The sequence below is a fragment of the Crocodylus siamensis genome, chromosome 10 (assembly GCF_052110815.1).
Source record: "Crocodylus siamensis isolate JL-2025a chromosome 10, ASM5211081v1, whole genome shotgun sequence".
NCBI classification, from domain to species: domain Eukaryota; kingdom Metazoa; phylum Chordata; order Crocodylia; family Crocodylidae; genus Crocodylus; species Crocodylus siamensis.
This window is the reverse complement of record NC_143404.1, coordinates 64,972,827-64,983,842: the sequence shown is the minus strand read 5'-3', so window position 1 is coordinate 64,983,842 and position 11,016 is coordinate 64,972,827. Positions and strand designations below refer to the sequence as shown.

Below are 11,016 nucleotides of genomic sequence, written 5' to 3'. Positions count from 1 at the left end.
CCAGCCTGTCTTCCAGTGTGACTGCCTTCCCCCATAGTTTAGTGTTGTCTGCCAATTTTGCTAGTCCACATCTGATGGCCAAATCCAGGTCATTAATGAAGATGTTGAAGAGTACTGGCCTGAGTACTGAGCCCTGAGGTACACCACTGGTCACCTCGTGCCATGTTGATTTGCTCCCATCAACTAGTACTCTTTGGGTCTGACCCCAGAGCTAGTTCCCCAGCCATCAGACTGTGAGATGGTTGAGGCCACGGTTCCCCAGCTTAACCATAAGGACATCATGGGAGACCAAATAAAAGGCTTCCTTGAAATCCAGGTGTATGACATCAACCTCATCTCCTTTGTCCAGGCAATGTATCATCTGGTCATAGAAGAAGATGAGGTTGGTCAGGCAACACCTTCCAGCAACAAAGCCATGTTGGCTGGCACTCAGAAGGTTACCTTCTGTTAACCTGTTGCCGATGGATCCCTTGATGATTTTCTCCAAGATCTTTCTAGGGATGGACATCATACTGATTGACCTATAATTCCCTGGATCTTCTTTTTTTTCGTTTCTTGATGATTCTTTCAAAATAAGGCACAAGAAATGAGAGCCACAATATGAGAAAATATTACAGGTACATGCACTCGCTATTCTACAAAAATATTTTCTTACGGGGGTATGAGGAGAGGAATGGGATTCAAATCACACTCTTACTAATTTTAAGAGGAACTGTATTTGTCCATTGGCCTTAACAGCAGTTTTTCTGAGTAAAACCTAAGCAGCACTAACAGGTTGTGTACTGCAGGTTTCAACAAAACATGAACAACTGATATGCTAAACTAAATTTCTCACATCTTGCCAAGTATATTGTTGATATCATGTAAATACTTATGCTTTACTATCTACTTAAAGTCTGCTGTTTGTACTATTGAATATTCAACTTAGGTTGAGAAAACAAATGGATCAATAAGCTTATTCATTATTTCTTCATGTCAATCACAGGGTCCATCTGGCCACCGCAAATCCTTGTGAAAGGCACCTTTGCAGCTTCGGATTTGATAACCATGTTCAAGTTTCAGGCCTGGCACAGATGATCTCCAGCCAATAAACCCCTGAGTAGTTTTAGGGACTGGAGGAGATGGATAGGTCTGGAATAAGAAGACATCAAGTACATTTATTAACTGAGTGGTTTTCATTTCTATGATGCTGCTGTGCAACATGCCTTAATGTATTGCAGCACTGAAAGAAGGTAAAACTTAGTTTTAAACAACCAGTGTTCAAAGGTAATTCATTGCATGCTGGTGTTCTTCTGAAGCTTGGTATTTCATTTATTGGATACTGCTTTACTCGGGGCTCCTTCTGCTTGATTTCTAATGCTCTCAACTTCCACTGAAATAGAAGGAAACTGAAGGGGCTTGAGGACATCCTGAGGTTGCCTAGTAGCTTGTAAGATTGAGCCTTACAGTACAGAAAGGCTATCACTGAAAATACATTTAGGAAAGTTGCTGATTCTTTCTAGGGCAAGTGATGATGAGAACATTTTAATAGCAGAGCCAAATTTGTCTTGCCTAACAGCTAAAACCCCTGCTATATTTAAATAAGCAGGTGTGGAAGAAAACAAAGCCATGTAGAAACAAGAGGTTAATTGGCAGGGATCCTGGTTTTCTCTAATTTAAAAAAAAATCCCCAATTTTTGGTTAAAAAAAAAAGGTAACCCCAAATCTACATTTTTCCATGATTAAAATGAAACATCACTATCTATCTATCTATCTATCTATCTATCTATCTATTAGGGGGTTTCATTTAAATCATGGAAAAATGTGGATTTGAGGTACTTTTTTTAACCAAAAATTGGGGATTTTTTTAAATCAGAGAAAACCAGGATCCCTGTTAATCAGTTAGTAAAAGGCCAGTGTTCTGTTCATCTTTAGATCCTTAGTACTTATCTACATACATTATGATTTGAAGGCTGTTTTTTCCTCCACTGGTAATGGAAAGAGGAAGAATGTGAAAACTGGTATTAACATAACTTGGCAAGAGACAAAGATGTTTAATACAACTTGAATTCTATCTTCTCATCCTTATCTTTGATTAATAAATCTCTAGGGGCTTTGCTTGATTTCATTATTAGGAACAGCATATAAGCCCACATATAAGCTTCAGCTGTCTCCCTCTTCTCATATATTAATCATTCCTAGGCTAGTTAACATTTGGAAACAAAGGAAGAAGGCACTTTTGCACTGGGCAAATTGGTGGTTACATCGCTAAGTAACAGCAGCTCTAAGGCCACACACTAAAGATACTGGTGACCAAGCTGGCTCCTGTGTACAAACTCATTTATCCTTTCCAGTCCCTTTCTACTAAAAAAATGGTTAAGCATCAAGTTAATCAGCCATTAAACAGGCTGAAAAGGAAACCAAACAAAAGCCAACAGCCTCTGTGCACTGACTGCTGTGCTTGCTTTGGCTGAATCATCTCAATTGGGCACATTAAAAGTGCTCTCTGTTGTATCACTTTAGCATCTGGGGACTTACTCAGTAAAGAGATACAGAGCAGGAGAACAATGTTTCAGTTCTTTTGCCAGAGCTGTTTCGCTTTGTTCCCCGGCCAACAAGGGAAAATGTTTATGATATTTAGGTGGAGCACTTCCTCTGAAGAGAGAACTTTCCTTGCCACAAGAGCCACCCACTGAGCAGGATACTGGAAGAAAGCCATGCCCCTCCTATACTCTGGAGGAAGGGGTGAGCACAAGGGATTAGGAATCTAACCCACCTGGAGGATGAGATGTTATGGTTCATTCCCATGGGAAAGAGTGAATGTTGTAACCTCAAACTATGGGTTGAAAAACATTTTTATAGGTCTTTAAAAGACAAACTGTAGGACAGATCCACAGCGAACTCTTGCTTCCCTTGGCCAGTGTATATTTTAATGATCCAATCTGAAGCTTTCACTCTTTTTCAGTGCACTCACAACGGGTTGCACATGGTAATCTGGCACTGATGACCAGCTGTCTGATTTGTACTGTGAGTGTGCAAGCACAAACCTGGCCGTGAGAGGTAAGAATGACTGGCTGGAAACCTGGAATTATGACAAAGATGTGAAGCTCTAACAGCAGAAATTGCAGCACTTTTTCAGTTTCAATATGTAGCACCAGCTTTTACTTTTAATTTTCAGTTCTTATGATCTCAGTAATGGCTTTTCCTTTTGTGGCTTTTGCAAAGTCCTTTCAAAAAGAAATTTCGCACAAAAAGGTAGGAGTTTCCAATCTGACTATGTGGGAAAAGGTCACTGTTATCTCATGGACTATTCACCCTTCTGTTGGCAATCACATGAACTTCACTTTACTTTCCACTTGTGATTATGCATCTTTCCCAGGGGTAAAGTGTCCGTGGTGAAAAGGTATCCAGTGGAGTTCCAGCAAAGTACAATTGTGAATTAAGTAATGCACCAGATTTCCACCTTCTGATCTGGCTGTGTACATAAATCACGCTGACGTTGAAGCATGAGTATAAAACGTACGCTATAAAACCCAATCATTATGAATCATATACTAGAATTTGTTTCACTGATTAGGCCAGTCTAATTTCTGCTATTGACAGGGTTTAAAACAAACTGCAGCAAAAAGTGACTTGCTTGAATAAAAATAGAGGAACATTCAGCTATACTGAGGAAGCTGAAAAATGAAAGTTAAAAAGCAGGGTTTGATATATCTTGAAAGATGGGGCGTATCTCTCTGTCTTCCCAGTCAGGGAAGGGACAATTTTCACAGCCTGCTTTATGAATGCTGACGGGCCCGTGCATGCATGCATTAGAGAAATAATCTGTTATGCACAAATCTACGAAGGAGCTGCTTTATGGTAGAAGTTGATTGTTGTGCAGTGAAACCTTCACCAAAAACCACATCCAAAGGGCGAGTTCCTGTCTTAAATGAACCCTTTTAAAGTATCCCTAAGGTTTCCAGTATAATTTAGTCTGACCTTTAGTTAAAGGCCCACTTCTACTAGACAACTGACTTTTAGTGCTTGGGTGGCTGCTTAAGACAGATTTCACTGTATAGCAGTTTTAAAATCTAATTTGCTAACCTTAATATATTTTTCCATTGGTGTCAAAGGTCGGATCTGTAAATGTTCTGGAAGTTCAATCTTAGGTTTAGAGGGTTCTTTCTTTCCATTTTTGATCAACTAAAATAGAATATCAACATTATAAAAGAAATGGACACTTCAGCCAAAGAAATGTTTTAATCTCCGATATCTATACCTGTGGTTTCTAAGCACCCTGTTCTAGGCAACCGGATACAGGACAATTTATTGTATAGCTTTGGAAGTTGTTCTAATGGACTTCTCAGCCTCATTTAATTCTGAATTCAGGAGTAGGGGCTGAATCTTTCTGAGTGCCTCCAACTCTCACCCCAAAGTCCAGAAGTCCTGGAAACATGACTTATATGATAGCAAACTGAATAATCATAATCGTGCCAAATATCTGTATTATTCATTTACAGGAATCAGAACTCATGGTGGAGGTTACATCTTTTATTAGACCAATTAGATTTTTGCCAAAAATATTCTTCACTTAATTAAAGAATTTTTTTGGCAAAAATCTAGTTGGTCTAATAAAAGATACCACCTCTACCATAAGTTCTGATTTCTTTTGCCTCTAGACCAATATGGCTACAACCTGGATACCTTATTCGTTTACAGTAATTTCTTTATGGCATGAGACTTAATGATGGTAATAATTTAGAATGGACTTGTAATTAGCAGATCTCTGAGCCTGGCAGGAGGGTTGGTAAGCAAATTCTGTCCTTGTTTGTAAAGCAGAGATACTTGGGTCCAGTGGGCCAGAGTTTTCCAAGGTGCTTGGCTGTCTACTGGAACTTTCAAAAGTCCCAAAGGTTAGGTGCATAAGTCTCACTGGAATCAATGGTAAGGTTACCACTGAAATCAGTGGTAGCATTGGTCCTGTTGTTCAGCAGCAGGACAGCGTGGCCTCTATATGTTTCACATCTAAAATGCAATTATCACCCAGACTGGATAGCCCCTTTCCAAGTATTTTAGCAAGTTGTAAATTTCCATACAGAAAATTTAATTAGCTAAAACCTTTTTTCCCTCCACTTTTAAACTACCATATGGACAGACAAAGGGGAAATATTCTGTCAACATGCATCTAATTCTTGCTAACACTCCTGGGAGTCGTATGCATTCTAATATGTAGAGCATATAAATTACAACTTGTCATTTTATTCCAAAAGCAGCTCTGAAAAAAAAATGTTAAATCACCTTAGAAGAATTTCATTTACTAACTTGGAGCCCTACATGTAGGAGTGTTATAAGCACTCTTCAACTCTTTTGTGCTCCAATCATTTTGCCTGGTAGAGATGACCGAAGTTGCCTGTCTAGGTTACATATTGCTAAGCTTTCAATAATAGTGGCTCTGCACTGGAACAGCTTAATTAAAAGCTGTACCTAACTATTCTGGGTACACTATGCAAGTCAAATTTGTACAGGTACTATATAGAATTCAGTGTTACCTCCTCAGGAGATGTCGCTAAAAACCCCCATATGTTGGCCCATTTCCTCGCAGCCTCTTGTTCTTTGTGAACGTAGCTTTTCCTGGAACGAACAAAAAAATGACTGAAAAGACCTTCAGTGCTTGCATTCAAGTAACAAACTAAAGTCACAAAATGAACTAGTCTGCTGGAAAAATTATAAACTGCAAAAGGGTAGGCCTCTCCCTCAGAGTAGCAAGCTCATTTCTATGTTAGTACATAAAGGCTGAAGAGGCCTGGGGAAAATATTTTCTGTTTTGATGGAAATGAAGCAGTAATTCTGAATATACTCCTTCCCAACTATGTTTATATTTAGAGTTCAGGATCGGATGGCATTGCGTTTGCTATGACACACCTCTAGAAATAGTTCAGACTCCAAAATCAATTAAATGGCTGATTTTGTTAAATAGCAGTCAGTAATCGGTAATGAAAACAGCTAATGAAAACAGACCTGCTTCATGCTTTCTTATGATGAGGTTAACTGAAAATACTTGCATTGAGAATCGGAGTTAGTGATTCTCAACCAGGGCTGCTTTGAGAACCTGTCAAGGGTGCCCTGGGATGTTAGCACTCATAGGTGTGCAAACATGATCCACACGACACACTCGCAGAGATTTCCAGTAGGAATCTGATGAGTTGTGAGCTGTTTGCAAGAGAAGAACTGCTCCAGGATTTTCTGGCAGTCGAAAACCAAGTGAATGCTGAGAGCTGGCATTGCTCAAGGGATGCCTTGAACCTACCAAGGGGTCTCTGGAGTTGACGGAAGTTGAGAACAGCTGATGTAACGCGACACAGAAATACAAAGAGCGATAGTGTGGGGAAAACTATGTCCCAGGGAAAGTGACTGGAAGATTTAAAACTGTGGTGAGTTAGACTAGAAGCTCATACTTTTTTTCCTCACGTGTGTATTATTACATAACACAATGCTTTATTACATGAACTATTTCCTTTCTTGCTATTTTCTTTCTTTCTCATCTCTGTTTCTCCCACCTTAGGAGACTTTCCTTGCTATTCTCTTCTGGTCTTGAGGCTCCACTTGTCTTCCCTGATAAAAATGAGGGTGCCCAGGGGGTATGAAGAGGGGGGACAGGTGAGGAAGGGAACCTGGTGGCAGACCAGCTTCGTTTCTCCTCGGCTCAGGGTTTCTGATGCCACTCCTGCATGCCCGCCTTGTTCCTGGTGGGCCCTGTTGTGTCTGGGGGATCTCGCAGCTGCTGAAGTGGGGAGGTGCGGGGACTGCTGTGGAGCGGGGCCCAGTGGGCCCCAGCTCTGACACCCCAAAGGCCCCGGATGAGCTGGCTCTGGAGGCCATTACCAGATCTGATCCTGCTCCACAGGGCTGCGCTGCTGGGTCGGGCTGGAGCCTTTTTGTGCCATCCCTCACCCCCCACCTCCACCTGCTCTGTGCCCCCCGCGGCCGCGCCGGGGCTGCAGCAGCTGCTCCGGGTCCGAGCCAGCCGGACCCCGCCCGGGCGTTCCTAGGCAACGGCTGTGTGACAAAGGCCTGGGCGGAGCCTCTGGTGCCTCACAGGGCATCGGGCAAATGCGGGAGGCCCGGGGGAAGGGGTGCAGCGAAGGCTGGTCGGAGAGAGGCCTGTCCCTTCTGTGCTGCCCTGGGTCTCTTCTCAGCCCTCCAGTTAGCAAGACCTCGACTCCCAGCTCCAAGGAAGAGACCCCTCTTGAGCTGCGAGAGAAGAAGGGAGTTTATCCTCATCCTTCAGACCTGCTTGTTTCTGGTCAACCCCCCGCTCCTCCCTGAGGAAATCTAGTCTCTCTGGCCACGCTAGCCCGTGCCCTTCAGACAAGCAGCTAATTGTCCCCCATGTTCCTTGACTCTCTGCTGCCTCCCAAGCAAGGGAAGAGCCTCTCTGATATGATGCGGCTGGGATTTCTGAGGAAAAAAGTGGGAAAAAAAATCTTCCCCTAACAAAATGTGCTCAAATCAACGGGATGGAAGGTTGATGTTTTGCCCGGGGCCTTCATGAGCTTTATCGTATCGGGAAGGAGTGCTGCGGCAAACTCAGCGTTGGGTTAACTCTAACCAGCTGCTTTTTTAATAGGAAGCAAAAAGCAGAAACCTCTCCATGCTCTTATCTCTGAAGAGTCCACTGAAACCTAAGCAAGGCACCTGGAGAACGGCGAAGAACCTCCGAGAACGACATGGTAGTTTTTGTTCTGTTGCATGAACAGATTTCTTCCACTAACGCTCTTCTTTCATCCCGGTAGGAATCAACTTGCTAGTCTGTCCAAGGTTCAGAAACCAAGTTAATCCCATTTGCTGTTTCCTGTTTTCTTGAATTTTTAATTTTACCCCTCTGCTCTTCCTAGAGTCTCCTGGTATTTACTAAAATGATTTTCCTTCTGGTAGCTTCAACAGGAAATGTGCGGGCCTTCTGACACACGCCATGACTTTCTAATTTTTTTTGGGTAGATGTTATTCATCACAGACTGCACACTAATAGTGGAAGGCTTGACAAAGAAAGGACTCAACATACTTTATGGTTATATGTGGGAACCCAAAAAAATATTTACAGCTTGTAAAAAGTTCACTGTGTTCCAGTATATTAATATTTTTGGCCCTCCATCAACTTCTCAGTAGTTTTTCTTCTTGCAGTTGCTTTTATAAAACAGCTCGACAACAAGTGAAACCAACTAGCTCTTTCCAGTTATGGGTTTAAAGAGTTTTTTTTCCCTATTTTTTCTGACAACTATTTTGTGTAACAAACTGTTAATAGCTAATGCGGCTTTTTCACACTAGGAGACAATTATTGCCCTTGCTATAAAATGAATGCAGTGAAGTTTTGAATTAAATTTACCATTAAGGGACAGCATATTGAAATGTTTAGCTCATAGCCTTTTTTCATTTCCTAGAGCTAAGATTCAAAAGGCCCTAAATACTTGAATTCCAAAAGACTGTAAACACTTTCAGTAGTAATTTTAAATGTACTAATGGTCTTCCATTTGTTTAACAGAAAATCCCCCCAAAATTAACACCCTACTCCTAAAATACCAAATAATACTGCTTTTCTGGGTTTTTAACTGCAAACAACAGTTTACTAGAGAATATTCCACTTGCAGTTAGGTGCTTTAATCTACACTGGGTCTAATTATCAATTACACCAGCAATTAAATCAGCTGAATCTCCAATCACGCTTAAAAAAGTTTACTCATTGTCATGTTTTCAGATATGAAAATACAGATGCAAAGTAAAGCATGACTGCTTATCTGTTATAGCTACATGTAAGAAATACTATTTTATTGTCCTAAAACAAGCTGAAAAAGAGGCTGAAATGAAGTGGAATTCGAATACATGAACAGATGCATTGAAAAATTTACCCATTCACAAAATCACACGTGTGATTCAGGGGAATAATGACCAAAGGTTTTTACTTGCTATTGAAGTTTTTACCTTAGGTTTTATTTTTTCATAGAAAAATGAGTAATGGGCTTTAAATTGTTATTTATCACAAGGGCACTGATAGCCATGGAAAAAAACCCAAAACATATTTTACCAGAAGCAGCAGTTGACCCAGCTTTGCAGCATTTATAGATTGGGTGGTTCAGTGGGGCTTTTTGGTACTTTTATCTAAAGCTGATTCAATCAGCTATTACATAAAAGTGCCAAAAAAGCCCCCCTAAAGCACTTGATCTATACAGATGCTGAGCAAACCAGGTCCAACTAATGTAATGCCTCTTCTGGGCACGCGCTGGGCTTGGCGTGGGAGTGCATGCTTAAAACGCTGGGTTTTTTCCCTGTGTGTGCAAGCATCTATACATGTCCATTCTCCAACTCCAAAATGTAGATCTTCAAAAACTGCTCTCACCTAGGTACAGGCACTCAATCTTTTTAACATACAGTTCTATAAATGCTTACCGTCATACTTTTGGGCATGCCCCAAAACACTAAAATCCTAGCAGTGTTTCTGAACTGCTAGATACTTAGTTTCTGACTGAACCCGGTCATGATCTTCTCTAGCTACCACGTGTGCACTGTGTGGCCTGCTAGGTATTATTGACTCCTACAAAATACATGAGTGAAACAGGGGCCAGTTCTGGCTCACTCCTTTACTCCAGTAGCTGCATGGTTAGAGCTCTTGCCCAGCCCAGGGGAGACCTGGCTTTAATCCTCGCTTTTATCTGGGGTTTGCCCAGCTGGACTGGGGTGGGGGGCGGGCTCCACCCACAGCCCCCTCCAACTCAAGCCAGGCAAACCCCCAGCCAGCAGCTTACTCCCCTTCTCTCCCCCACTCCCCGCTGACAGCCCAGAGGCAGGGTTGGGCTGTGTCAGCCCAGCCTCAAACACAGGACAAATTAACTTTAGGGAACACAAGTTCCCTAAGGTGCTGTGAAGTGAAGTGTCGTCATCTGATACCTTATCTGATAAGGGTTAATTTGTCACATGTGTGTGCCATGGCATGGCTGTAGAGTGCTTTCAGGGGACCAATAGTGTGAAAAACAGCGCCATATGAAACTGTTTCACCTAGCACTAGGTAAGGGAGCTGCCAGGCAATATGTTCATTCTGAAGACTCTTTCAACCCTTGGCAGATGTAGGATTGAAGCAGTATAAAGCTGGTTTAGAGACAATCCACCCCCGTGATAATTAATGCCAAAACTGCATTTATTTCATGACACACTATGCTACCTCACATATATGATGTGAACAAAATCCTGAAAATGAAAATATATGGCACCTCACTGGTCAAGGAGATTCAGAAGAAAGGAAGCATTTGTCTATAGGAAAAAACCTTGAATTGTGTATTTGTATTTAAATCACACTTTTGAAATCTGAAAGCCTGTTATTCCATAAATGTGTTTTCTTCAAAGAGCTGGGACATACATATAATTCTTTCTGAATACAGCTAATAACGATTTAGAGGTGCTGCATTTTTATATTTGAAGGGCAATATTTAAAACTCATGTCTGCACAGGCACCCAAGAAAGTGGCTTTATTTTCAGATATCAGTCAGCCAGGATCAACTGTAGTTGCTCAAAACTTCTGAGAAATCAATCCAGTTATCTTGGCCCCCCAAGTTCATGTTTAAGTATCTACTTTTTGGGTGAATGTGATTGCAATTGCAGTTTACCCCTGTCAGTTCTGTCCCTGGTACTCTGATATTATTTGTGGCAGCAACAGTGTGGTAGCCTAATAGAAGACCCAGTGAACATAACTTCAGCTGGCTGCATTAATATTTCCACATTGTTGTTTCAAACGTAGGCAGCATAAGTGGTAGAATACTGTGTTATGATCACTATGATTTTCTTTTAAGTAAACAAATTCCATTTGACTCTATAGACAGTGGCGGCACTCCAAGAAAGTGCTGCTGAAGTCTATCATGTAAAACACACGTTAATTAAAACTCCTGACTATCCATTTAACAATGGACCCCAATTGCATCGTTGGAACCATTATCGTTGATGTTAACACTTGGCACTGTCACCATCTGAATGTGACTGTAATGATTCCATTGGCTTTCGAACACGGTCTCG

General features: G+C 41.5%; 1 protein-coding gene across 1 annotated transcript; it reads right to left on the bottom strand.

Annotated features, from left to right (window-relative positions):
* Window positions 1–975: 975 nt before the first annotated feature.
* Window positions 976–6,905, bottom strand: CIMIP1 (ciliary microtubule inner protein 1). Its single transcript, XM_090064092.1, has 4 exons — window positions 6,844–6,905; window positions 5,511–5,592; window positions 4,066–4,164; window positions 976–1,131 (listed from the first exon to the last, which is right to left on the bottom strand). Exons 1-4 carry the CDS (start codon window positions 6,903–6,905, stop codon window positions 976–978), a joined length of 399 nt encoding a protein of 132 aa, XP_089920218.1.
* Window positions 6,906–11,016: the final 4,111 nt, after the last annotated feature.

Excerpts from the sequence above, each read along its gene's own strand:
- CIMIP1 (XM_090064092.1), bottom strand. The coding sequence starts at position 6,905 with ATGGCACAAAAAGGCTCCAGCCCGACCCAGCAGCGCAGCCCTGTGGAG. Across the intron at positions 4,165-5,510 it reads TAGCGACATCTCCTGAGGAG|TTGATCAAAAATGGAAAGAA; the intron begins GTAACACTGAAT and ends ATTCTATTTTAG. Across the intron at positions 1,132-4,065 it reads CAATGGAAAAATATATTAAG|ACCTATCCATCTCCTCCAGT; the intron begins GTTAGCAAATTA and ends TTCTTATTCCAG.